The 27618-nt window shown below is 41.3% G+C and overlaps 1 protein-coding gene across 1 annotated transcript in view; it reads left to right on the top strand.

Annotated features, from left to right (window-relative positions):
• Positions 1-27618, top strand: part of dync2h1 (dynein cytoplasmic 2 heavy chain 1) — a 208879-nt gene that overhangs the window by 63626 nt on the left and 117635 nt on the right. Inside the window, exons 51-72 of the mRNA XM_030066488.1 lie at positions 2403-2567; positions 2780-2904; positions 3045-3293; positions 3863-3971; positions 4947-5060; positions 5680-5822; positions 6220-6301; positions 6926-7086; positions 7403-7540; positions 9657-9770; positions 10230-10390; positions 11925-12048; positions 12250-12371; positions 12482-12568; positions 16634-16760; positions 18664-18805; positions 19020-19129; positions 19820-19840; positions 21007-21105; positions 21979-22102; positions 26227-26390; positions 27147-27266. Coding sequence (XP_029922348.1) covers positions 2403-2567; positions 2780-2904; positions 3045-3293; positions 3863-3971; positions 4947-5060; positions 5680-5822; positions 6220-6301; positions 6926-7086; positions 7403-7540; positions 9657-9770; positions 10230-10390; positions 11925-12048; positions 12250-12371; positions 12482-12568; positions 16634-16760; positions 18664-18805; positions 19020-19129; positions 19820-19840; positions 21007-21105; positions 21979-22102; positions 26227-26390; positions 27147-27266 — 2801 coding nt within the window. The remainder of the gene's footprint in view (positions 1-2402; positions 2568-2779; positions 2905-3044; positions 3294-3862; positions 3972-4946; positions 5061-5679; positions 5823-6219; positions 6302-6925; positions 7087-7402; positions 7541-9656; positions 9771-10229; positions 10391-11924; positions 12049-12249; positions 12372-12481; positions 12569-16633; positions 16761-18663; positions 18806-19019; positions 19130-19819; positions 19841-21006; positions 21106-21978; positions 22103-26226; positions 26391-27146; positions 27267-27618) is intronic.

Below are 27618 nucleotides of genomic sequence, written 5' to 3'. Positions count from 1 at the left end.
TGGCTTAGTTTTCTGTCAGTATTCCTTTAACTCAGAGTTCCTGTCTCCAGCTCTCACCTTCCTTTTCATTTGATTTCTCTCTCTCTTTTTTCCCCTCTTCCCTCACTCCCCCTCTGTCACTCGTCTGTCTCTCCCTCTTTTATCATCCTCTCCCCTTGCTGTCCTTTCATCTCTCCCTCTGTCACTCTCTCTCTCCCTCTGCAATGTGTTCCTGCTGTGATAGTGAGTCCAATCATTTATTTTAATTAAACGCGTCAGCGGACAAACTTCTCTTTTCCTATGCTCATCATTTTTTAACTTACAATTACTTCTTCCTCCTCTTTAACTCCTTGCTACTTACCTTTCACTTGGTATGTAAAACCTACCCACTCCATCTTTTCTCTTTTACTGCTTTTGGGCTCTGTTTGTGGTGTGATTGTGGTGTGTCTGTGTGAGGATGGGCACTTTTGCTTGCTGCTATTATTTTCAGATGGTATTTGCAACATTTCTGCATTTTCATTGTGCTAATGTTTATGCCTGTGCAATCACTTGTGTTAATGGTTAAGAGTGTGTGTGTGACTCCAGGGGCCAGTTGCATGATAGGTCTCAGTGGTATTCATGCAGCTGGCCTTTGGTTGCAAATCTACATTTGAGACCAGCTTCGACTTTGTGGCTGAGTGAGTCTAAGTGTCAGTGTGTATATTTCTCATTATGAATGAGTTCATGTACAATGTGCTGTATCATGCATTTTTGTTGTGCTAGCCTCATTATGCACAAAGATTAAGAGCACAGCTTAGGGTTTTCCCTAATTTACTCACAGGCTCTGATCTGGGTCTTGCTTGAGGAAATCCTCAACAAATTCAAAAGCAACAGGCATTGAAATGTTTAGCATGTTTATCAGGGAAGCTTGGGGTTTATATTATTTTCTTTTGCTTTAAACTAAAATTACAGGGGAAACACTGGAGTGTCAACCTTGTGTCTGTATGGCTCTCTTCTCCCCTTGGTTTAATGTAACGTGACAGACACTGCTGAAGCCTGTGGCCTACGAGACCAGGAGGCTGTCTGGTCTCCTCTAGCGAAAACTACACTCTTTATAGCTAATGGCACTGACTGATTCTCCAGGGTCTTAAATTTAGTTTTGCCCTAGGAGCCAGACTTATTAAAATAACCTGGTGCTCTTGTCATGCACGGGCCCACCAAAAACAGCCCTTTGACTCATTTTGAATCCTTTCGTTGTGTAAATACAGTGGCTCTGTCTGTCTTTGGTCTCTCTGAAGGCTGAACAGCTTTGACCATGATAGACATGGACATATTATACAATTCTAGTTTGTGTACATGAGTCAAATGTGTGGTGAGATGCACAGAAACTGAAAATATGGGGTTTCTTTTTATAATTGAATTATTTATAACTGAACCACTTTGCCATCTTTTCTCTGCCTCTCATTAGGTTTTGTCTGTGATTGGTATGTCAGCGGTGTGATCACAAATACCCCTTTTCCACCAGGGCTGGTTCGGAGCCGGTGCCTGACTTAGCACCAGTTTTTTGGTTTTCCACCGCCCAAGCAGGGGCCAAACTGGTGCCAAACTGGTTCCAAACTGGTGCTAGGCAAGCACTGACTCCGAGCAGGGGCTAAACAGGAGCCAGAGAAAGAACCGATGACGCGGCCCACCGCGTCATTGGTGGGCGGGGTTACAAAACAAAACAGGAACTGCGAAGAAGCCGTGGGTTATACTGATTTTACAACGGCATGGAACGCGGCTCAGCAAATTACATTTAAGGATGAGAAGCACCTGTTTTATAACTAAACATAGCTGTCATTCGTCAGCGGCTCACGAACATCATCCCCGACTCACTGATCAGTTTCACCGGCTTCAGGACAGGACGGGCGGACAGAGACAGAGACGCTGCAGCCACTGTATTGTATGAGTGTGCAGTTTTATGTGTGTTGAAGTGATGAAGCTGCCGTGACAATGTAATTTCCTGCAAAGGATTAATAAAGTATCTTTCATTCATTCATTCATTCATTCATTCATTCATTCATGATGGTTATTGTGATTCTGAGCGAGCGTCTCACGCACCCAAGTCATCACGTTTTCCGATGACGTCATGACGTGGCTCTGAATTGGCTCCACTTTGCTCTTGACCGGTGGAAAAGCAAACCGGTTCTTCGTTGGCACCAGTTAAGCACCGGCTCTAGCACCAGCTCCGAACTAGCACCAGGTTTTTTCTGGTGGAAAAGGGGCAAAAGAGGAAATGAAAAAATGCATATTCGCTGAATGTCCACAAAATCTTACATCCTACAAAAAACATTGCAAATTACACCCTTTCTGTGTCTGCATGTATTGTTTTGATGATATCTTTAAATTAGGTTTGGAGTATTAAACTTCTATTTGTGTGTCTCTCTCCCCTTTGTGTCCTCTAGCTCAATCTAACATCACAGACAGTGTGCTGGAGGTGGTAGCGTACGAAGCCAGAAGGCTGTTCAGAGACCGTCTGGTTTCCTCCAGAGACCTCCATACCTTTGATAACATCCTCTCCTCCATCATACGCGGTGACTGGGGCTCTGACGCTCTGGACAACATGACTGGTATGAGATAGACTGACACATGTTTATACACACGGTAACATTTCCACATGCAGTTAATTGATATTATTTATATTTTTGTGACAAACTCACTTCTGTAGTAATGATGTTTTTGTGGTATATTTTATCTCACTCCCATTGGTGGTCTCTGTGTCACTTGGGGTGTACACATACATGTGTGTTGTAACACTCTGTATCACTTCACCTCTGTGTAGATGGTTTCTATGTGACATGGGGTGCATCTGAGGGAGCTGTGATGGCTCCAGGCCAGTCTCTGCCTTCTCACGGTAAACCACTGGGACGCCTGGATTCTGCTGACCTCAAACAAGTCATACAGAAGGTGCACAGTGTTTAATTATGTTTATGAGTGTGTGTGTGTGTGTGTGTGTGAGAGAGAGAGCGAAAGAAAGAGAAAGAAAGAGAGAGAGAGAGGGAGTGTTCATCTCCTCACCAGTGTGTCCCTCTGTCTTCCCCCTCCAGGGAGTAGTGCTGTACAGTCGTGATAACAGGGAGCTGGACCTGCTCCTATTCTGGGAGGTGTGTGACTTTGTATCCAGGGTAGACCGGGTCCTGAGCCGACCCGGTGGCTCTCTGCTGCTGGCCGGGCGGAGTGGAGTGGGCCGACGCACCGCCACAAGCCTAGTGTCACACATGCATGGATACACACTGTGCACGCCCAAGATCTCCCGTGCTTACAGTCTTAAACATTTCAGCAATGACCTCAAGATGGTAAGAGAGTATGTGGATTGGTGCCACACTGATAGATTTCCATCTCTTTCACTTTGTGATTAATGTGAAATCATACCACCGTGTGTTCCGGTCTCACATTGTGATTAGCTGAGAGGCATTCTGATGAGTGCTGGTATCTCCTGGTGACAGCATACCAATCACATTTCTTTTAATGTAACATCTGCCTCTTTTACCTTCAATCCCTATAACTAAGCTGATACAAAGTAATGACTGACCTATTGAACTGTAGCAGCTGATATACTGTAATAGTTTACCAAACTAATAGCAGCAGCAATAAGTAACAATGAATTTGGAATATGAACATTAAGTATGCTTTGAAAAAGGTACTTGTGATTTAGCATTGCAAACTGATGATCCACTTAGAAAGTATCCCAAATGAAGGGTTCATTGAAGTCACCAAGATCTAGCCGTTCTGGAAAGGGAGAGGAATGAGGTTAACACCTTTAAAGCAGACGTTCTGGGCAGTGAATTTATTTATGAGTTGAAAAGTTAGGGTTAGTCTAACTGTCAAATAAATGTACCTGGTGTGTGTTTGTGTGTGTGTGTAGGTGATGCAGCTGGCTGGTCTGGAGGGTCAACAGGTGGTTCTACTGTTAGAAGACTATCAGTTTGTCCACCCGTCCTTCTTAGAGATGGTCAACAGCCTTCTGTCTTCAGGTCGGTTTAGATTGTGTGTGTGTGTGTGTGTGTGTGTGTGTGTGTGTGTGTGTGTGTGTGTGTGTGTGTGTGTGCAAACCTTTCAGATTTTTTAAAATGTGGTTGAATTTTTATGTTCGTTTTTTATTGTTGTTTTCAATGTGGGATGGCATGGGAAGAAACACAGCAACTGGAAAGGCTTAGATTTGTCAGCTTTGTGAAGTGTGAAAAGTGAATTAATTGAATTTAATCAACTTCAGTCTGACTGCCACATCCAGCAGAGCTATATGGGAAAGTCTTTAACAAGATGTGGTGCATTTTGTCCTTGCTTACAGCCAATTCTGGGAATAGAGCGTTAAGCCCGTGGGTGTGAAGGCTTTATAGTCAAACATGAAACCACAAAAACATAAACCTGCTGAGAGGAGCCGTTAGCTATCTATCTGTGCCTACCTCGCAATTTTGTTCCATGTCAATTTTCTTTATCCTTCATACTTTGAGCCATATGGTTATGAAATATGTCTTAAATTGCATTTTAAGTGGTCTTAAAAAGTCTTAAATTTAACTTGGTGGACCTCGCACAAACCCTGGTTTGTGTTTTGTGATGTATTTTAGGCAAGGCAGAAAGCTGTAATAGATCTCTTAATGTGCCCACTCACACAAAATGCGAGGCTGCTGCTTCGGTGTGGGAGGTGAACTGGACTGGGATTATTTTTTTAAATACTTCCACATGTACGCCCATTTTTAATATTTCCTGGCCTGATCCAGTATGGGATCCTAAGGCCAAGGAGGACTCTTACCTATCATCTGCACCTAAAGAAGAGAAAATGATGATTCTAAAGTGTGTCTGTGGATGTTAGGTGGCAGCAGTTTCTAGTAAAAGTAGGTGTGTTTCCACTTTGAGGGGGTATGCCAGTGAATCATTTCTCTGTGCTTTGTGTGTATTTGTGTGCATCTGTGTGTGTGTGTGTGTGTGTGTGTGTGTTTGTGCTCTTTCAGGCGAGGTGCCAGGTCTCTATACCCCAGAGGAACTGGAGCCTCTCCTCACCACTCTCAAAGATTCTGCATCCCAGGATGGATTCACTGGACCACTCTACAACTACTTCTCCTACAGTCAGTATATAGTATATCTGTCTGTCTATCTACAGTATCTATTTCTGTCTGTGTCCCACTCTATCTCTCGGTCCATTGGTCTGTGTCCATCTATCCTTCCATCAACTGTATTTCTGCTCCATCATCTCTCTTTTTTAACTACATCTGTTCTCGACTATATATGTCATTTCACTTATCACTTTATCTGAAGTTCCTTTTCTGTATCTGTTCTCTGCTTGTGTTACCTTGCTGTGCAGCAGTGTGTGTACTTCAGTGGTGGTGCAGTATCACTGAAGTGGAGGTTGCAGCTACAGAATCGAATCAATAGCTCTCTATTGTCTGACTAAGGCGACAAAACAGCTCCATGCTCGCCCTCACCCCCTACTCTGCCAGGGAGGTACAAGCTGAGGGGGACAATATCAGTGACACAAACGCTAGAGTGCTTGTCTTTACACACACTCTCGCCTTCTCTCTTTGTTCCCCTCTCTCAATTTCTCTGTCTCCACCCTCCTTTTTACACTTTCTCTTCCATGGTTTGTATCCTAAATCCTCTCCATCTCTTTTTGAGTCTGCCATTTAATTTGTTGTATTTCTCCCATATGATTTGCTCCTGTCCCTCCACTATACCATTGCCTCTCAGGAATCCAACAGAACCTCCACATTGTTCTCATCATGGACTGCACCAACTCCAACTTCACCATCAACTGTGAGAGTAACCCAGCTCTATACCGCAAATGTTCTGTCCAGTGGATGGAGGGATGGTCTGAAAGCAGCATGAAGAAGGTTAGAGGAGAAGCACAACAAAAGCAGAGGCATGAGAGAAAAAGATGTCACAATAACGCTTGGTGATAAAGGTGACACCAGAGGTGTAAGATCAAGCAGTCAAGCTAGAGGTCAAAAGCCCTGTTTTAATTTGCACTAAATTTAAGCAGCGGAGATACTTTGTGCTATGTGCTTTGCCAAAATCTAGTGGGTCCACTCCCAGCACTGGATGCTACTTATCATAGTATCTATATGGCTAAAACACATTAAGATTCTTAAATGTAATTTTAGAAATATTTGAATCAAGCCCACATACTTTTTAAAGAATGTGATTGTGCAAAAATATCTACTGGGGAGGTGAAATGTATTCATAAATGGTCTCTAAATTTGAGGTAAGTGTAAATTTCTACATTGTCAGATCCCTGAGATGCTGCTGACAAAAGCAGAGGGAGAAGGGGAGAAGGATGGAGGAGAAAAGGCCACTAAGCGGAAAAGCCCTGGTAGGAGCATAAATGCATGCAGCCCAATTGCATCGTGATTTAGCAAAAGATTGGTTTGCATTAAATTACCCTTTTGAATTGTTAAATGAAAGTTAGATTTTATTGTCATTGAGTTTTTAGTTTGTTTCTTAACTTCTCTGTATGTTACTGTTCAGTGCATGTGAAGTCACACAGCCATCCACGCCTCATAGAAACTGTTTTTTAAAATCTTTTACATATTATATTTCACTGATAGACATCCCTATACTTCGAAAATTATTAGACAGCAGCTCAGACATGTATAAACATATATGAACATATATTTCATTTATAGAATAGTAATTGCTTTATTGTCCTTCTAAGAATGCTAACATCTGCCAGTGGTTTTCTGGACAAAGCACATTGTCACACTGCATAGTGTGGCTAATGTAAACTGCAACTGTCTATCTATCCATTTATTTATTCATTTATTCATTCATACATTTATTTATTTGAATTACTTATTGAGTTTATAAGGACAAGATGACAAGAATCATATCTCTAGATATCTCTAGCATTGAAATCTTCTATGAAAAGTGCCTTTTTTCCAAAGCACATCACATGCAACTCAGTTTACAAGTTTTTCTCAACTTGTGCTCTCAACAGGGTCTGGGCAAGGGGACCTGTGTCATTTGTTCCTGATGGTTCATGAGTCATGTAGAGAGCATGGGGCAACACCCAGCCAGTACATGGCCTTTCTGCATGTTTATACCTCAATATACAACAGCAAGCAGAGTCAGCTCACAACCAGACAGCAACACCTGCAGGTATAGTGGCCATGGGTTATATACACACACAAGTAAGCACAAATGTAAATTACTCAAATAAACACACACACACACGTGCACACGTGTCTTTTCATGCACTCGACTACACTTTACTTCTACATTACCAAAACATATTCTGTACACATTTATGCAACTGATGTTTGTGATGGAAAGAGACAATCATGACTGTTGATGGGTTGCCAAAATAGAACTGGTATCATCCTTTAAGTTTCACTTTTGTCTGCATATGGAATGCATATCTCATATCTCTTTCATATCTCGTCACTGACCCTTGTGATTGACTGTGTGACTTCAGGCGGGCGTGTCCAAGCTGAATGAGGCCAAAGAACTGGTTGACGAGCTAAAGAGGCGGGCCGCAGAGCAGAGTGCACTGCTGCAGACCAAACAGCAAGAGGCAGATTCTGCCCTGCAAGAGATTACCACCTCCATGCAGGTGTGTACATGTCTGTGTTGGTATTTGTGTCTGTGTGCAAATATCCATCATACACACATACACACATGCATGCATGGCACAGTAGGTAATTGAGTAGTTAAGGTGACGTGAAGCTTATGACAGACATTATGTATGTGTGTCCATGCATGTGTTTGTGTGAGTACACGTGTAATGTGGTTGTTTGTGTTATGTTTGAAAGTGTGAAAGCCTCTGTCAGTGTGTGTAACTTTGGCACTCAGTAGCATGCAGGACAGCTGTCCTGGGGGTTTCATGTCCCCTTCAGGCTACATCTAGCCTCCTTTGAACTCTCACTGCTTCTCCTCCTCTCAAAGTAGATAACTTTTTTCTGGTGGGCTTCATTGCATCTCAGCATCCCCTGCCAGCCACTCACTACTTATTTTGTATATTCCCCAGTTCCTTGTTTGCTGTTGCATGGATACAATTCATATTTTCTCTTCTCTTCTCTTCTCTTCTCTTCTCTTCTCTTCTCTTCTCTTCTCTTCTCTTCTCTTCTCTTCTCTTCTCTTCTCTTCTCTTCTCTTCTCTTCTCCTCTCCTTTCCTCTCCTCTCCTCTCTTCTCGATCTACATTTTGTCAGATGAACAAAGTTTTCAGAATTTCCCCTGGCTGTTTCTCCCCACTGTTTGTTTGTTGTTTATTTATGTGTGTGTGTGTGTTTGTTTGTTCTCTGACTTCTGATCAAAAGTTTTGTTTTTTTTTTTTTCCTTTCCTGATACTCTGGTTCCAGTCTCCAGAATAGATTGATGGATAGATGTATGGATGGAAAGAAGGGTGGAAGCTGAACTCTGTTCATTAGTTAAGATATCCTCCTTTTTCTCTCTGTGGGAATCTGCTTTTAGTGGAATAGAGGGAGAGTGGGAAAAAGAGAGAAGAAAACAAGAAATGAAAGATGGAGAAACTGGCAGCTGAGTGAGTTTGCAGAGTGATAATTAGGGACTTGATTCATCCCTTTGGGCTTTAGCAGCAAGGTCTCCTATGGAGGCAGCAGGAGGAAAGAAAGAAAGAAAGAAAGAAAGAAAAGATTTTAAAAAGAAGGATGAGTGGCAGAAGTGAGGAAGGTGGGGGATTGACAGAGGGATGTTCAAGAGTCAAGATAATCTTCATTATCCCCTAAGAGGAAATTCATTTTGCCACAGGAGCAACCATTTTGGGACCCATAAAGAAACACAAACATAAAGACAGTGACAGTAATGAAAGGGATGTGGGATTGAAGGCAGAGGTATCATTATAGGGTAAAAATGGGGAGAGGTAGTGGGGAAACTTTGTGTAAGGGGGAAATGAGATGGATTTATTAGGAGGGAGGAGGAGGGACATGAGATGTGGAGAAGGGATGCTGCCAAACATTTATTTTCTGCCTCTCTTCCACCAGTGGCTGCATTACACTGTAACTATTTCTAAACCAGACTTTTCATCACTGCAGACAAAACACCTGAGCTGTATGCCTGAACAGCAAGGAACTAGAATGCTGAAAATGAGAGCTTTTTTACATTTCAACAGGGTCTTCCCTTAGCTTTTGCTGAGACTTAGGTGGTAACATCTCTAGACGGTAGGTGGTCTCTTTTTTGTGTGCATAACAGGTTGAAGAGTCTAGATTTAATATTATTCTGTTCAGTGTTTCAGAGTCATACAGTATGAAGGCATACAGTAACCCTTAGAAGTAAGAATATTGTGTTTTTTTTGTTGTTGTTTGTGTTTGTGTTTTTTTTTGTTGTTTTTTTTTCGTATTTTATTCATGCAGTGGTGGTTCAGTAGTAAGATTCTCAAAGACCATGCACAAGACTTGGGAGGTCAATGCAGACAATCTATATAGGACCTGGGTTCAAAACCCCAGGTCAGAGAGCATCAGCTCCATTGAGATGCCCTTGAGCAAGGCACTGAGTCCCTGCGTCCTCCAGGGGCACTGCAGCTGACTGTGTGCTGGAAGCCTTCCTATGAAGGAGAGCAACTGAAAAGAGAATTCCTTTGCAGGCTCGCTAATGATTAAAACCGTCCTTTCATTATTTTCCATTCCATTCTCCTTTCTCATGTCTCCATTGTTTGGAGGCTATATTTTAAATCCAACTTAATGAGAATCAGTTCATGTTTTTGTCATCTAGAATGCCAGCGACCAGAAGACGGAGATGGAGAAGATCAAGGGGAAGATGGCTCAGGAGGTGTCCAAGATTGAAGAGAGGAAGAGCAAAATAGAAGAGGAACTGAAGGAAGTACAGGTAAGTTGCAGAAGACAACCCTAACCCTAACCCACAGCAGAAGAAAATGAACAAACAAATTAACTATTGTTGCAGTTGGTCATCTTATTTCAGTGTTCCTATGTACTGCTAAAATGACTACAAAAGTATGGGAAACAAATTTCACAGCTACCAGGTATAGACCAGTATAGAAAATGTCCAAGAACTGTTTGTTGTTAGCATTGGATTCTGTCTGCCGTTGTCAGACTTTATGAATAGCTTGAGAGTGTTTGTTTATATGTTATTCTTATGCAGAACTCAGTAATTCTCGATAACCAGCAAGCCAAACACCTATATGGCAAGTGTTATTCTTTGTCTGATTGACTCTTTCAGTCATTTACCAGACACATACTATACATGCATGCACTTCCCTCGATCCTTTCCATACTTGCCAACCCTACTCCATTTCTCCTTCCCTCACCTCTCTTTCCTGCCCTGCAGCCTTTGGTAGATGAAGCAAAGCGAGCAGTGGGGAATATAAAGCCTGAAGCCCTGTCTGAGATCCGCTCCCTCCGCATGCCCCCCGACGTCATCAGAGACATCCTTGAGGGGGTACTGAGACTGATGGGCATCTTCGACACATCCTGGGTTAGCATGAAGAGGTGAGAAGATCAAGTGAAAGCGAGGTAGTGGAAGAAGGAAGTACGGGAGAACAGGGATATGGATGGAGAGAGGAAGGGCAAGAAAGGATAGGTGGATAGATGCAGAGATACTCATCCCAGGGGGAGTAATTAAACTGGCGGGGATCTTCAACACCTCCTGGGTTAGCATGAGGAGGTGTGAGAGAGGGGAGGCAGTGGTGTGCTAAGGGAAGAGAGGGGAAAGCAGTTGAAAGAGCCTGGGAAAGAATGAAGGGAGCAATCTAAACTTACTGGGCCATATGAGAGGATAGGGAGACAATTCTTAAGTATAGACAACAGAAGGTAATACAAGCGTGTAGAGAGGAGCAGGAGTGGTGGTGCAGAAGTGGAAATAGGGTGTACAGTATGTGGAGGTCAAGCGGGCTTTTTAGTCAGTTCCTTTTAGTCAACTCATAAAAGGGTATGCAGAATAAATTAAATGATTCCAGTGTTGTGAAAAACTTGGCAGTAACATTCCTCAGGCAGTATCACCATACATCATCCAAAGTTTTCAAAAACTAGTCAAAGAGAGCTGGGAGGATGTAGGACAAAAAGAATCCTGTTCAGTCTGTCTCTTTTTTTTCTGTTTGCATTTTGTCTTGCTTTGCCCCCTCCACCCCTCACCAAAAAATGCTTAATTCAAAAAAAAAAAAAAAATATTCAAACTTTACTCTAGATCCTCTAATTTGACATCACATTCCAATATTCAGATTTCTCTCCACATCTCTTCAATTGAGATGAAGTCCCCAGAATGAAAAGGTCAGGCCGTGTTATATGTTAAAATATGCCAAGTTATTCATTTCTGCCATCTTAAATGATAAAAGGATAACAAGACTACCTAATACTACTGGATGTATGGTGTGTATGTGTGCATTTACATGTGTTCACTTGTGCGTATGCATGCTGCAGGACTTTATGTATTAGTCTCCCTGTGTTTATTTGTTGATTTGAATCAGCTTTTGGGAAGAATAGCTCATCTGACTGGGTGCCTGTAGAGGAAATCTAAAAGGGTAAAAAGAAAAGGAAAAAAAAAACACAATCTGCCCTGCTCATGCATGACTCATGTTAATTGAGTGAGCCCACTTTGCTCTAAGCGTCGCCAGTAACAAAGAGAATGTGTGTGTGTGTGTGTGTGTGAGAGAGAAAGAGAGGGAGAGAGAGGGAGAGAGAGAGAGAGAGAGAGAGAGAGAGAGAGAGAGAGAGAGAGAGAGATAAGCTAGCTAAATATGAGTAACAAACTGAATGACTTGTCACTGTTTGCTCTTAATTAGAGATGAAAAAGCTTTAAGTCTCATAATTTTAGGCTTGAATTAGCATTAGCTGCCTCATTATCTGGTTTGAAGTTCACTTTATTTTATCTCTCTCTAATGATCTGTCTCTCACTCACTCACATTCACACATATACACACACATTAAGTACATGTATACTCTTTCTTGTTGCCTACATTCTTTCCTGTCTTCTCCCATCCCATCTCTTTCTTGTCCTTTCTTTATCCCTGCCTCTCTTTTTCTGCAGTTTCTTGGCGAAGCGTGGAGTGAGGGAGGACATAGCTACATTTGAGGCAAGAAACATCACCTCTGAGATCCGCGAGAGTGTGGAGGAGCTGCTGAATAGGAACAAGGCCTCCTTCGATCCCAAGGTCAGCTGGTCTAGCCACCATCTGCTAACTATGAGCAGGATGGGAATCAGTGTGATTGGAAGGTGTTTTTACCCCCCTGATCCCTTTGATGCTCTGGTATAAAATACTGTTGATTGTCCCTGTTGGCTGAAGATGCTGCTGCTGTTGTTATAACAAGTGTGTTTTTGTTGCTGTTTGTGATGCTGTTATTGCGCTGGCCAGAATGCAAAGCGTGCAAGTGCAGCGGCTGCTCCTCTGGCTGCCTGGGTCAAAGCCAACGTCCAGTACTCCCACGTCCTGGAGAGGATAGAGCCCTTGGAGAGAGAACAGACTGGACTGCTGGAGTAAGAATACACACACACTCACACACACAGGCATGACCACACAAAAAACTGCATACACAAAGATACAGATGAAATACTTACCTGTTTGTGTGGGTGTGTGTTTTGTCCAGAAACCTGAGAAAAACGGAGAGTAGGAAGAATAAGCTGGTGGAGCAGCTCAACTCAGTGGGAGCCAAAGTCAGCGAACTGAAAGAGAAGTATGCCTCCCTCCATCTGTCCATCCATACCTCTAGCCTTCTGTCCTTCCTTTCCAAATTGTCCCATCAACACTTTCCCACAGTTGTTGCTTTGTCATTTAATGTTTTAATAATGTTTATCATAGGCCTGTCGCAATATGCGATAAGTTGGTTAATTGCACGGTAAATTTAAATGAAGTCTGTAACTTTTCTGACCGCGATTAATTGCCACATTCCTACGTGTTTGTTTTCCTCGTCTCTCTGCCAAAGAGACCAGACGACAAGAGCGTTCACTGTCGTGCGTCGTCTGTCAGCGAGGTGAGCGGGTCATTAGAGGAATGAACGGAGGGAACACTCTTGTCATCTAGTGTCTTTGTCTGTGGGAGGGCGGGGTCATGGGCTACACACATACGCACCCACACAGAGTGTGATCCCTGTGAGGTAGAGACGAGGCGGAGAAAAGAGCGAAACGAGAACGACATGGAACTTCTTCTCAAACCAAACGCAGCAGCTCCCTTGTGGGAATGTTTTGGATTCAAAGCAAATGAGAGAGGGGAGCCCAGTAACCTGGACGAGCCGGTATGCCGCGTTTGTTTTAAGACTATGATCCAAACTAAAAGAGGGAATACGAGCAACTTCAGTGCACACCTAAAGCACAACCAACCCGCACAGTTTTTCCAGTCAAGGAAAAAAACAACAAGCCAAGACGCCAAGGGAAGTGTTGGAAGTATTGACTGATAAGGACTGTTAGTCCCTATGCCTCTCTGCTACTGTTTAATATTAATTAAGTATTATTTACAAAGACTTGATCATCCATTTTATTCATTGTTTTGGGTGTGTTTAGTTTTTGAGTGTTTTTTTCTTAATAGAGAAAAAGTCTTTTATATTGTTTTTGGTTTTTATTCACGTGCAATTTTTGATAAGAGACTGAGTCCATTTCAACGTTTTTTTTGTGTTTTTTTTTTTTTTTATTATTATTACAGTGAATTTTTTATTATCAGGGCCAGTTGGTCAATTTTTTTGTATTCATAAGATCTTTATTTATTTATTTTGGTATTTTTATGTCTAATTTATTTTGGATATTTAATTTTTCTTGTTTACATTTTTAAATATTCTTGTTGACTAAATGTTTATTTCTCTTCAAAAGGGTATATTTGGATCATTATGCCTTTATTATCATTATTATTATAAGTTTAAAGAATGGTCTTAAAATGTCACAATTACAACAATAATAAAAATGGTCTTAAAAGCACAATATTACGCAATATTATCGTTTATCGCAATAATTTCTGACGCAATTAATCTGACGCAATAAAATTCGTTATCGTGACAGGCCTAGTTTATCATAAAGGGCTCTATTTTCGCAGACCAGGCGAGGCGGAGGCGCAGCGCAGCTGCGCTGCGCCAACTGGGTGTGGCCAAGTGGATTTTCCTATTTTGGCACGCCGTGCGCCTTGGCGCAACTACTGCGCCGTTCCTCCTACCGGCGCAAGGGAGGAGAGAAGGCGTGGAGTGGGTTTGACACAGCCGATTCACTTTAAACCAATCAAATGAGCCCCTGTCCTCACCTTTAAAATGCGCTGCGCGAAGGCGTAATGAACGTTCACACAATTGACATGGAGAAAGAGAGCAGCCGCGACACACACTAAGGACAAAGAGACCAGTCTTGGCTGCTGGAATGTCGCTGGAGCTACCTGCCATCCATCTGTCCATCCATCCATCCATCATGCATCTATCCTTAAATTCATCTTCCTGAGTCCCCTGTCTTTCCATTACCTACCTGCCTCGCATCTCTCTTTTTTCCAGCTCTGTCACCGTCTGTTAAAGTTAAAGTTAAGCAAATATAAATTTAACTGTGAAGCCCCCATTTTTAATGAATGTTTTTACATCAAAGGATAATCCTCGCAGTATTCATATAAATCCGGTTCATGAAAGCTTTTACATTTGCTTGTTTGAAATTCCGGTCAAATATTATCTGAATTTATTGAGCTTAAAATTATATGCAGGCTACATAAGAATGATATCAAGGCATGTCAATTTATAGCGTAATATTTTTATTGAAAAGTAGGCTATATCAAATAAAATGAGTGCCGTCAACTGACTCAAGTGCGTAACGTCTAAAATAAATAAATAAATAAATAAATATTGCACAAGCCTGTGCTCTTTTAACATTAACATTGCATACAATTGCAAACAAATGCAACTACAATTTGCAAACAAAAAAACTCATACCATTTTAATAATGCTGCGTGCTGCCAACTTGAAATCAAATAGATGCAATAAAAACTAAATTCAGCAGCTGAATCCATTGCGCATGCCAAACGGTGCCAGTCTCCTTTGATCTGACATCAGTTGTGTCAGGACAGTCGATATGGGGATACATTTATGTGCTGATTGAGATTATGGGCCCTATCTTGCGCCAGACTCCCTAAACCCGCTATTTGCGGATTTAGGATTTGGGAAGAGGCGTTCCCCCGTAAAAGTTGCTATCTTGTGCACCTCCCGCTATCCGCAAAACACCTCCGCTACCCGCTATATTATGCATAGGCATGTTTTGGGCGTTACGCCAGTTAAACCAATCAGTGTGCCAGGTGCCATTGCCTTTAAGGGCAGGCTGCGCTATCCTAAATCCTAAATCCTAAACCCGCGATGGAGAGAGGGAGGTAGATTTTCTCAGGGCTTCTACTGAGGCTAAAGCAAGTTGGCTTTATATACATATTATATATTATATTATAGGCGAGTTAATTTGGGAGGTGGAGCCACATGTGTCCAAGTGGACGTGTCACAAGGTTGTACTGACTGAGTAAAATCCCCCGATCACACAACACACACACAAGAGGCAGAGGTGGAACTATGTGTAAACTAATTTATTGACAAGGTAGATTGGGCAAATAAAATATTAAAAATAAAAATGTAGCACAGCTGCTGGCTTATGATAAAACAATAAAACGTGCTGGCGTAAGTGTCCAATTAAAACAGTCTTTCCTCTAAACAGTCTATATGAGTAATATACTCAGTCCATTCCGGCGGCGTCCCGGTATCAGTCCGACCGTGTGCGTGGCGAGGCTCCGTCGGGGCGTGCATTGAAGCCGCCTGGGCGCGCTCTCTCCAAAATTCCACTGCGCCGGCCCCGCTGCGCCTTGCGCCGAAAGTAGACGTGGTTTCAGGAGGCGAGCTTTTGGCACACCTCGGCGAAGCCTTTTGGCACGAATATGTCAGGTTGAATCTGTCGGCACCTCCCCCTGCTGCGCCGCCACTCCCATCTCGGCGAACCTCGGTCTGGGAAAATAAGAAACTGTGCGCCCCACGGGTTGCGCTGGTCGAAAATAGCTTTGCGCGGGGTGCGCCTCACTGCGCCACCCTGCGCTGCGCCGGGAAAATAGAGCCCATAGTGTCATCCTAGCCCTGATCTTAACCCTAACCTGATTGCCTCAATTGCCCCTTATGCTTTATACTTCAAATAGCCTGAGACAGAAAACAAAATTAAAAATAAATACATGAATTCAGTCAAATGTAAAGGAAGACTTTCATTATTTGTTCCTCCTGTATCCCTCTGTCTCTCCACCTCTTTAACCCACGATCTCTCAAACTGTCTAACTTCCCAGACAGTCCTTTTTGTCTCCATCTTTCTACCCCCCTTGTTAAGATCTTATGAATCGTTTCATACTGTATGAATTGAGCTGAATGATTTCTTGGGGCAATCCGACCCACTGCTCTCACTCATGTTTCTTTTCTCTATGCATCTACAAGATATTTTTCCTCTCCTCTCCTCTCCTCTGTACCTCACAGCCTTTGAAAGTTTCTTCTGTCTTGTCACGTCTTTCCCTTAATAAACTCTTCTGACTTTTTTCCGTGTTCTCATCATTCCTTCACATTCACATGTCTCTCAATCACTCATTCTGTCTTTTATCCCCCACCTCCCTCATCCCCACACACCACCCCACCCCCCAAATTTCCCCAACAAAAGACTGGAGTGTCTTGCTGGAATACATCTGAATTTCAATATCTCAGACAGATACAAACGCATACACTCATATAAGAAAACTCAGTATCTTTTCCCTTTGTCTCTTCTCTGTCTCTCTCCAGGTTTCAGTGTAGAACAACTGAAGCAACCAAGTTGGAGGCAGAGGTGACCAAAGCTCAGGACACGATCACTGCTGCCCAGAAGCTCATATCACAACTGGACAGAGAACACACGCGGTGGAATGCACAGGTAGTGTTGTTTTTTCTGTGTGTCTGTGCTTGTCAGTATTTGTTGTCGTGGAATTATGTAGTTTTACTCAGATGGGTGCTCAGTGACTGTTAAAGTAACAGGGGCTGTGTGTGTGCCTGTGTGTGTGTGGGTGTGAGAGAGAGATAGGGGGATGGATCCTGCTGTCTTGGGTCCCTCCTGGCTGTTTTTACTCCTCTCCCCAGCATCTGTCTGCACCTTAATTAAAACACTCAATCTCCTCCTGACACACACACACATACATTCACAGTCTCCCTCAAGGCCCGCACCAAAGAGTCAATTTACTTTCTACTCACGTATTCCCATATACTCACACTCACACACACACACACACACACACACACACACAGGCGTGCGTACTTCACCCCTAACTCTCTCTTGCGCACTGTGTAGCAGCTCTAGTTTGGTGTATGTTAATGCCTCTAAGCTGTTTACGTGTTTCACAGGGAGGGAGAGAGAGATACATAGAGAGAGAGAGGAAGGCAGGGAAGTACAGAGAGAGAGAGAGAAGTGCATAAATGGGGACACACTGAGAGTTGAAGTGCAGTAGGTGGTCAGATGTTTGACAGAGTGCTCGCTGGGTTGAGACCATGTAGTCTCTGTACAAGTGGCATTGTTCTGCAAACCTGCAGCCTCCTGAGACACCTGTTACAGCCGCTTGGACAACCATGAGGCCCTCAGTTAAGCCCAATGCTGAGGCTTTTCCCAAACATAGTATTATGTGTCCTTTAATGATCCATTAAAGAATTCCTAATAGGCCTAGAGACGGCTGCAATAATGATTTTTTTTTTTTTCTTGTGTTCAGAGTGAGGTCATTCTTATACATGTGAAGTAAGTTTGGCTGATCGTCGTTTCTTCATGGGGATAGTTTAGGGTTAGCGTTTGAGGAAGGATTTAGTTTAGGGTTAGGGTAAGTGTAAGTGCTAATGCCTCATTTGCGTCATATGGGAAAGTAGAGGTAGGAAAGATTCCCACCCCGGTGATCACATCACTTCAGTTTGAAAGTTGAACACCAGAATAAATTAAAATATAATTACAGTTCTTACAAATCTATATGAAAAGCTGCCACTGTTAAATTTTTAATTTTATAAAAAAGAAAAAAAAAAATTGCACAGTTTTATGAGACGCAGAGATGGTTTGTGGTTTATTAGAGCATCCCCTATAAAAAGCACCAGTGGTAAATTTAGCATTAAAATGGGATTCATTTACTTGTAATGGTGTGACTATTTTATTTATTTATTTATTTTGTGCAATAAAGTGATGACAATACAAAACATGAAGCTGCAACAGAATCACAAAATGATCAGACATCATCAGGATGGAACAACCCGCCAGAAGGGTGGGGGTGGGAGCAAAGCCAAGGCTGGAGACGGCAATGGCAACGACCAAGCGTACCCATGGAAGAGAGTCCCTCTCACAGCGGTGTATTTTTTTAACCCTTTTTTCATCCCCCCCAACCCTACCACCACCACCAATCCCAACCCTTCTCCCGCCACCCAACCACCCAAGGGCACAAGAGGTGGGGGTGTAACTAATATAAGGATGTTGCTTTCCAGCTACTTTTGTGTTATTTGCTGCACTGTTGGAGAAAAATTTGTGATCCCTAGGTGTAATTCAGATATTGGAAGATGGCAGTTCCCATATATACTGTACCACATGACATGAAAGTGACATAAGGTTAAGTATGTGATGGTCCACCTGATACTTATCATTATCTCTGTCCTTCTCTCTTTTCACTCTCCCACTTCTCTCCCCCTTGACATTGCTCCCTTTGATTCTTCACTTTTTCCCTTTGCTACCTCCCCGTGTTTGTCTCCATCCCTGCCTTTCTTCCCTCTTCTACCTTCATCACCCTCACTCCTTTCTGTATGTCTGATCTCTCCAGATGTCTGAGATAAAGGAGGAGTTGGATACCCTCCCTATGAGGGCCATGCTAGCAGCAGCCTTCATCACCTATTTGTCTGCTGCTCCTGAAGACCGTAGGAAACACTGTCTGGACACATGGATGGCCCAGTCTCAGTTAGAGAGTAAATATACAATAAAAAAAATGCACATACAGTCATGCATGGCCTATTGCACTGCCTTGGTACATGGACAGTTGAAAAATTGAGAAAATAACTTTCAAAATGGAATGCTCACCTATATTTTTTTAAACTAAAATAACCAATGCACTTCACACTGAGGAAAAGTACAGACAAAGTCATTAAAGGCGTGCCTTTATGTTGTTTGTGTTTGTATCAGAATTTGACTTGCGGTCATTCTTGTGCTCGGAGAGCGAGCAGTTGATCTGGAAGAGTGAAGGGCTGCCCTCTGACGACCTCTCCATGGAGAACGCACTGGTCATTCTGCAGGTTCGACATCAAACAGTCTGTCCATCTGCCTCTCTGTATCACTGTTCTTTTGAATTTTTCTGCCACTGTCTTTCTTTGTTTACTGATTTGTTTGTTTTGTGTTTTGTGATGCAAAGGTTACTGGTTAAAGCTCACAATAGCATAATATTTTTACACAGTTTCTGGGTCTGAAGTTTTATTCAAAGACATCAGAGGGTGATGTGGACAAAATCAAATTCATATTAATATCTTTAACCAAATACTGTAGTATCAATAGTGTGATGATTCTTGAGGGATGACTATATGTGATTTCAAGAGATTTTTTTTTTTTAAATAAAGTCATTATTAATATGGATATGATGACCAGAAAATTATGACTAAGCATGTAGATGCAAACAATGGAACTGCTAGAACAGTCTAATAAGTTCAGAAAACTGTGCCCCCTTGCTATAATGCAGACTTTAAGACACCATGCCATATCATGGTACTGATGTTGAAAATCACAGACAATATCTAATCTCATATAACAGTATTGATATTATATTGATATATTGCCAAGCCCTAATCAGATTGGAGGTTTATTACAGCATCTGCTTGTACCAGCCAGTCTCCATGTTGATTGTTGAATCACCTGCATCTCTCTTCCTCTTGTTATCATGGTTCATCCATCTCTCCTCCATTTTCTTTTTTTTTTACCATTGCTGCCTTAAGATCAGTGTGCTGAATTTACGGGTAAGAAGTCATCCTCTTAATCATCCTTTCAACCCACACGTTGTTTAGCATAGACTCTGTCTCTGAAAGTGTCTCTTTAGCCCCCTTCACACATGCAGTTTTTCCCTCAATGTTCAGGAACACTTCCAATATGGGGTCATGTGTGAGTGGGAGCAAGGACCAATATTCAGGGAAATATCTGCCAATTCCCCACATCAAGACTGAGTAACATTGCAGGGAAATGCCAGTAAGGCTGTGTTTTGAATGAAACCAGTGACATTGCAAGGAAGGGCATGTACTGTTAGCAGACGCTGTGTGTTACGCTGCTGCAACAGCCAGTTACCTGCTCTTGGCAAGACGGAAATGTTCCTGAATGTGGCTGCATGTGTGAAAAGTGAAAATCACTAGCAGTACCTGAATGGTTATTCCGGTAATTTACTGGGAGCTGTGTGTGAAAGAGACTCTCATGTCATACATATACATACATACTTTCCAACTTTAACTTTAACTCAGTTGGTTTTCTTATCCTCACAGTTTTTCCTTCACATTTGCTCATTCACCTCAGGATAACTTGCCAGTCTGCCTAGACGTGGTTCACTCATCAAACTAGCAACCCTTTTTTTCTGCCTTTCCCAAGAGAAGATGGGAGAAGTTGAATCAAAATGCCATTGGCTGATTTAGATTAAGCAAATAATAATAATATGTATTGTCCTCTAGAGTGTGGCCACATCCTCACTGCCTTGTCTTTTTACGGCATCATTATGAGTGGGAAACAATTTCTGGGTTGTCTTTAGAGGGATAGATGTGTGCTGACAAACAATGAGATGCAGGCAAACAGGATGTTTTGGATCATGAAGCAGAAAAAGGAGAGAGGAAAGAGACAACCTAACATGCAAAACAAAACAGGATTGCTCATCTCATTAAGCAGAGAAAATGGAGGATAAGGAGAGAGAGCCAAACAAACACGTTTGAAAGAGATAGTTTGAGAAAGAGGTTTTGAGCAGGAGACCATGAAATAAAGGCACATGGGATGAAAGGGGGTGATGGACCTCATTCCTCTGCATAGCACAGGAGTGACACTCCAGCCAATCAGCCTGACAGCCATGAGACAGGACTTGAGCCTTGAAGCTTTACAGACTTCATAGAGAGATGTAACAAGTTTTCCATTATGTGTCTCCCTCTCTCAGAGTGTTGCCTGTCCATTCCTCATTGACCCGTCATCCCGAGCTACAGAGTGGCTACGCACACACCTGAAAGAACACAGACTAGAAGTCATCAACCAACAGGTAGACACACACACACGCACATATTCACACAACCCTCATGGAGTTCTAAGATGTCATTAATCATCATCAACACACAGGCACACCTTTGATATATTGTACTGATTACCTGCACAGGCTCTCAAACCCAATCAAGGGTCCACTGATAAGGTTTCATGTCCGTAGGAGCCTGTAAAGAAATTCCTGTCCAGTGCGTTTCTTTGAAGTGACAGATCTTCATTAGATTTGCTTGATTGATTTTTTTTTTTTACCCTTCTTGCCGGATGAAGCCAAGTCCATTAAAGTCTAAGTCTATGTAAGTTCCCTTACAATTGGGTTAATGTGATGTTTCACAGAGAAAATGCAATGCAGCAACTCCTTCTGTTTTCTCCAGTCTTTCTAGTTGCTGATTAATTTGGGGGTGGGGAAATAGTGTCATTATTTATTACTCTGTGGGCACAGTGATTTGTTAAACTATCAACATTACATTATATTTTTACTTTGCTTCAGTGTGAATGATCAAGGTAACCAAATAAAAATGACAGTGAATGTTATTATCAACAAATGCTGAGGAGATTCAAAGTAGTGTTGAATATTTTCACTCAGAGAGAGTGAAAACTCTCTGCTATTTCTCTTCTCAGCTTGCAACTGTATCAGTGTCAGCAGAGATAACAATGAATAATTATTAGAAAAACAAAATGGTTGTTGGAAATGGGATATTGTTTTTGAATAATGCAGTGCCAGTTTGACATTTAAAATAGATGATAATGCAGGTAAGAACATTTTTTGATTGATGATGATTTTCTTTTTTTTTGTGTGTGTGTGTGTGTGTGTATGTGTGTGTGTGTGTGTGTGTGTGTGTGTGTGTGTGTGTGTGTGTGTGTGTGTGCGCTGTAGGACAGTAACTTCATGACATCCCTGGAACTAGCAGTGAGGTTTGGTAAAACCCTCATCATCCAAGAGATGGACAGAGTAGAACCTGTTCTTTACCCACTGCTAAGGAGGGACCTCATAGCACAGGGTACACACACACACACACGCACACACACACACACACACAAACCCTACACCTCCTTTATGCACATTTTGTCAGTTGTTCACGTTGGAGTTTCCTTGGAGTTACTGGACAAATTGATTACACAAATACAAAAAATAAGTGTGGGAACAAGGAATGATTCACCAATTAGTCCACTTAGTGATGTCATTTAGGAAACGGGAAGGGCACAGTAGGATGACTGTTACTATGGCGACTGAGAATGCGAGTGTTTACGTGAGCGTGAGGGAGAGAGCTAAAAGTTGGCATGTGAGTTATTATATCAAAAAGTGAGATAAACTTAAATGACATAACTGCAAGGAAAGTGCAAATATCTGTAATTTAGTGTTAATGTACATGGAAACTGGTGGAGTTGGAATCATGACTCATGTTCTGAGTCATGATTCTCTACTTTGTGAAAAAATGGTACAAAATAATGGTACATAATAAACACAAAGTATAAAATACTAATTTAAAGTGCACTGCAGTAAAATCATACACCAAAGTTAAATTTTAGTAAAATACTATCTCTCACGTTGGATGTTTTTTATGTCATTATGTGATGCTTTTTTGATGAAGATGTTTTGCTTTTAGTTGTGTCTTTTTAATAGTTTATTTGCCTATTTCCATTATTTGAGTACAGGAGATTTCTCGCAGACCTCAGTGCTGCAGTCATAAAGCCCAGTCAGCAGTGCAAAGCATAGGGTGCTCCTCTCATTCCCTTTAAAAGTTATGTATCTCTGCCATTACATACTGCCAGCCTGATAATACAGGAGAGTTCAAACTGGCTTCACCCAAAGAGAGACAGATGTCCTTGTCCTGTACGTACAGAGCCAACAGGCACAGATGTACAGCGCCTAAAATATGTGCCTATATATGCCTATTTATGTCGAATTCAAGTTTTTTGGAGACAGACCTAATGAAAGCATAGCCATAATGTTTTCAATGCAAAATGATGTGGACAGAGAGAGAACACTCATTCAGACATCTGACACTACATGCAGATACAACTCACTTTATGGAATAGTAAAACCTGCTATCATATTACTATCTGTTGCCTCTAGCCTTTACATGTGAGATTATTGTTGTTGCACTGAATCAGTCTTTATGTTTCAGTCAGAAATATGTCTATTCAGAGGCACACAGTAATGCCACCATTGGTAGTACTGTGAGTAAAGCAGTAGTCTTTTTAAGCTGCCCGCATGATTTCATAAACTGACACTCCTCATAAAAATCTTTTTAATTTGCCTGAAGTATTTATTTTAATGATCTAGGAAGTTTTTTTTTTTTTTTTTTTGCTAACAAAACAACCTGTACAGCCGTCTACCATGCTGTTATATCCCTGGTGATTTGCACATCAGAAGTTTGGAAGCGGTGTGAAATAGCCTACCAATATATAGCCACGAGTTTGAGTTTCTTTAAAGCAAAGAAGTTTGTGTATTTGTTTTGAAACAGCCTGAGGATTTTATCAGGATACCCACAGTGGAAGAGGTGTGTGAAGTTGTGCAGCACTTTGAAAATACACAGCAAATCCTTTTAACTAGAGGCTGCATATGGGAGCACAGATACCTGTCCTGTTGCTTTCAGATGCCTGCAGGGATTTAATCAACTAAAACAGAAAGCACTAAAACATTGTTCTCGCGGTTGTGGATGACAGATATTGATGAGAATGAGTCTTTTTATCTAACCCAGTGCAGACCTGTCTTACTGCTTTATTGCCTTAAATTAACATTAAATTTTTGATGTGAATCTAAGCATGTATACTGGTTTAGGAATTTAATGTGATGAAAAACAGGCAAAAATAACATCATATAATTTATGTGATATGGAGATGATATGGAGATGTCTGCGTGCCTCCATCAACTAAGCTGTGACAGTAGCATAGAACAAGATTATACTTTGATGGTGGTGTAAGCACACATTCAGGTCATCCTTGACACCAACACGGCACCAACGGCACCACCAACATTGCACAGCAACGCCAGCGTTGCACGGCAAAGCTGGAGTGTGACTGAGGCGCACCATATTGTACCTCTCCTTTCTTCAGTGCCGTCACCAAAATACCAAAAACAGTGCAGATCAGGAACAAACCTATTTGCACCATGCGGCATGCAGTGTCAGGAAAAACAAAGGCCCCTAATCTTCAGAAAACAGCAGTAGTGGTAGTTTCTCAGTAGAAGCTGGTCTGTTGACCTGTCCTGTGTATTCATTGTCATTCCTCACCTCACTCTTTAAGTGAGCTGGTTGGAAGAAGGATAGAGATAGAGAGCAAACATGACTGTATGTTTGTATGTGCATCAATTGTTTTACATTCCAGTGGTGACACCATGACTTATCTACATATTTGCATGTATATCTCATTTTAAAGGTTAACACTACTAATACACACACTTAAGCATGTCTTAGGTGACATACTAAAGGGATGTAATGCCTCTTGGCATAGGGCATAACACAATTTATAATTCATGAAATATATGTCTTTTTATCTCTTCATGAATTTATTACTTTTAGCATGTGTGTGTTCAAGTGCTTTGCAATGTTTCTGAAATGTCAAGCATGGTTGATCTGTGGCCCCATGAACAAGGGATAATAATTCCATGCATTATAACCTTGCAAATCCAAATCCCTCAGAAATGGAGGTTTGTCTGAGCCATTAAAGCATTGCCATAGCTGAAATACTTGATAATAATAGGAAATTCATATTCACTATATTCACTATATGCACAGCATGGTGATGTGCTCTGTAGTAGGGTAGTTGATGCTACAATTCAGGTTTACTGTAAACAAACAAACAAAAAAATAAATAAATAAAATAAAAATACAACAAAACAGAAAAATACATACATTTTGTATTTACATCAATAAAATTGATGTAAATGAAACACATCAAAATTTCTGTGGATATGGTATCATTAAGCCAATATGCCTGTGTTTTTTGAGTAATTTTAGGTGAGCATGCAAAATGTCCTGTGGCTTGAATAACCAGCATGATCTACAAAATATAAACATCAAAAACAAAAACAAAATACGCTTTAATACCTTTGCCATGATTCTACAGGGATCTGTTTTCATGAATCATGCACTTTGACTGCATAGTTGTCATTATAGATTGATACCAATTTATTATATTTTGTAACCAAAATCACAGAACATATGACTGCAGTTGTATCATCAACAAATTAGATAAAAATTACATTTGTAAATTATTTGAGATAACACCTTGAAAAAAGTAGATTATAATCACAGTGGCAGTCATCTGTTAACAAACATAATAAGTGTTAAATATTTTTAAGCCAAATGTGATGTCACACCACAGGACATTTTGTGCATAGTCTTGAGGAAAAACCTTGGTAAAAATGGTCATTAACAGAATATTTTGGTGACAACTTACATTTTCCAAAAATTAAACAGCATAGTATGCAACCATTTAATTCTCATAATAAAGTATTCACATTTTTTTAAAGGAGGTTTCCCATTTTTTCAAATACCCAGTACCTTGTCCAGTCTATTTTGTGGATGAATGCGACTTGAAACTCTGATAGCATGCAAAAAGGAGCTGTAACATTTCACATCAGTGCATTTAATGTTTTGTTGAGCTTCATTCCTGAATTCATCACCACCTGGATGGATTTTTATTTATATTTATATTTTAGTTTCAGCTTAGGTCATTTCTTGCCAATCACAGTAGCAACCAGTTGAGTTACTGATGTGAGAACATGTAAACACAGGTTGACAACATACATGTGAAAATTGAAGTGATTCATCAGGCCGTCAGTCATCCAGCGTAAAGTGGTTATCTGTCTGAAGCTTGATTGGAAAGACAGGGAGGAGAAAATGAGAGAAAGGACAAATTATCCATTCGAAAGTGGTTTGGGAAAAGGGTATGAGAAGGAGAGGAAAAGGCATGGCACTGCTGCATTGCAGACATCCAGAAGAGGGAGAGGGAAGGAGAGGAGAGCGAGGAAGAGGAGGGGCAAGGGTGAAGATAGGATTTAAAGTGGCCACTGGAGTCTTTGTATTGACAGAGTTGGCAAAAGCAGTAAATTACAAAAGTATGCAGTACAAGTGGATGACAGACTGTCTTTCATTCTGTTCTTGCACCCCACCCCCAGGCCCTCGGTATGTGGTTCAGATAGGAGACAAGGTTGTTGATTACAACGAGGACTTCCGTCTCTTTTTGGCAACCCGCAATCCGGCCCCTTTCATCCCCCCTGATGCTATTTCTGTAGTTACAGAGGTCAACTTCACCACCACCAGGGCTGGCCTACGGGGACAGGTAACACATGCATGCATATACACACACATGGATGTACATATGTAGTAATGTAATCCGCAATCATATGTGCATACACTGGTGTTTGTTTGTTTTTTTTGTTTTTGTTTTGTTTTTTCCATTTTATCATTTGTGGCTGTTTGGCTAAAGGCTAAAGGTTAAGGCCAAAATGTGTGTGAGTCTATTTTTCTTGCCCTGTGCTGTTCTCAGTAGAAATCACATTTTTCAGTAATTTTTTTTTTCTCTTTTTGTGTGGACTACTGAATATACTTTTCTTCTCTTGACTGTGAAATGAGCTCCAAACTCGTGTACATACACAGACCCGCGAATGGATCAGCTGATTCTGATTAGCACTCTTCTCCATGCTGCAGGACTGATCCATCAGTCGTAGCTGTATTTCTAAGGCAGATGTCCTTTGCGTTTTTTGTTATAAACTGCAGGCTTGTAAAGCCATTTGAGACTGTAAAGACTCTAAATTTTTCTTTAACTTCCAGCATCTTTTGTATAAATGTTGGTTTCAACGTTAAATGACAGTTGGACACAGATGGTGAGTGGCTTGGGATTTACCTAACTAATTGAAGTATGATGTTTTGCATAGACCTCATTAGGAGGTAAAATCCTTGATTTGTCATACTTTGTCATATGACCTTGTTTTGAAAAAAGTGCTATTATCATGGAACAATAGTTTGTATTTGCATGTTTTCATACTTCTGTCCACATTTCCATCTGTTTGTTTACATGTGTCTGTATGTATGCTAGCTGCTAGCCCTGACCATTCAGCAGGAGAAGCCGGAGTTGGAAACTGAGAAGACAAAACTTCTACAACAAGAGGAAGATAAGAAAATACAGCTGGCTCTGTTGGAGGAATCATTGCTAGAGGTACAACCAGACACAGCGCCAGATATACATTCATACACAAATACATATTAAATAAGCACACATTTAGGTGAAAGTGAAAGTGTCAGCTTTGATTTGAGTGTATTTCCATTCGTATATAATCTGTAGTTTTTTCACCCAGCCCAACCACTTGTTCCCCTCCCTGTAGACTGCAGAGCGAAGACAAATGTGTAAACAGAAGATGTGATATGAATCTGCTGTAGAGCAAATTGAATAGTGTAACTGGAATAAACTTAGGCAAGTAGGTGTGCTATTTTTTTTTTTCATCTCAAGACATCGTTCATCAGAGGCCAAATTCAGTCATATTAGTCGATCAGTCAGGCAGACAGTACTC

The sequence above is a fragment of the Myripristis murdjan genome, chromosome 13 (assembly GCF_902150065.1).
Source record: "Myripristis murdjan chromosome 13, fMyrMur1.1, whole genome shotgun sequence".
Lineage (NCBI taxonomy): Eukaryota > Metazoa > Chordata > Actinopteri > Holocentriformes > Holocentridae > Myripristis > Myripristis murdjan.
This window is presented reverse-complemented; position numbering and strand designations above follow the sequence as displayed.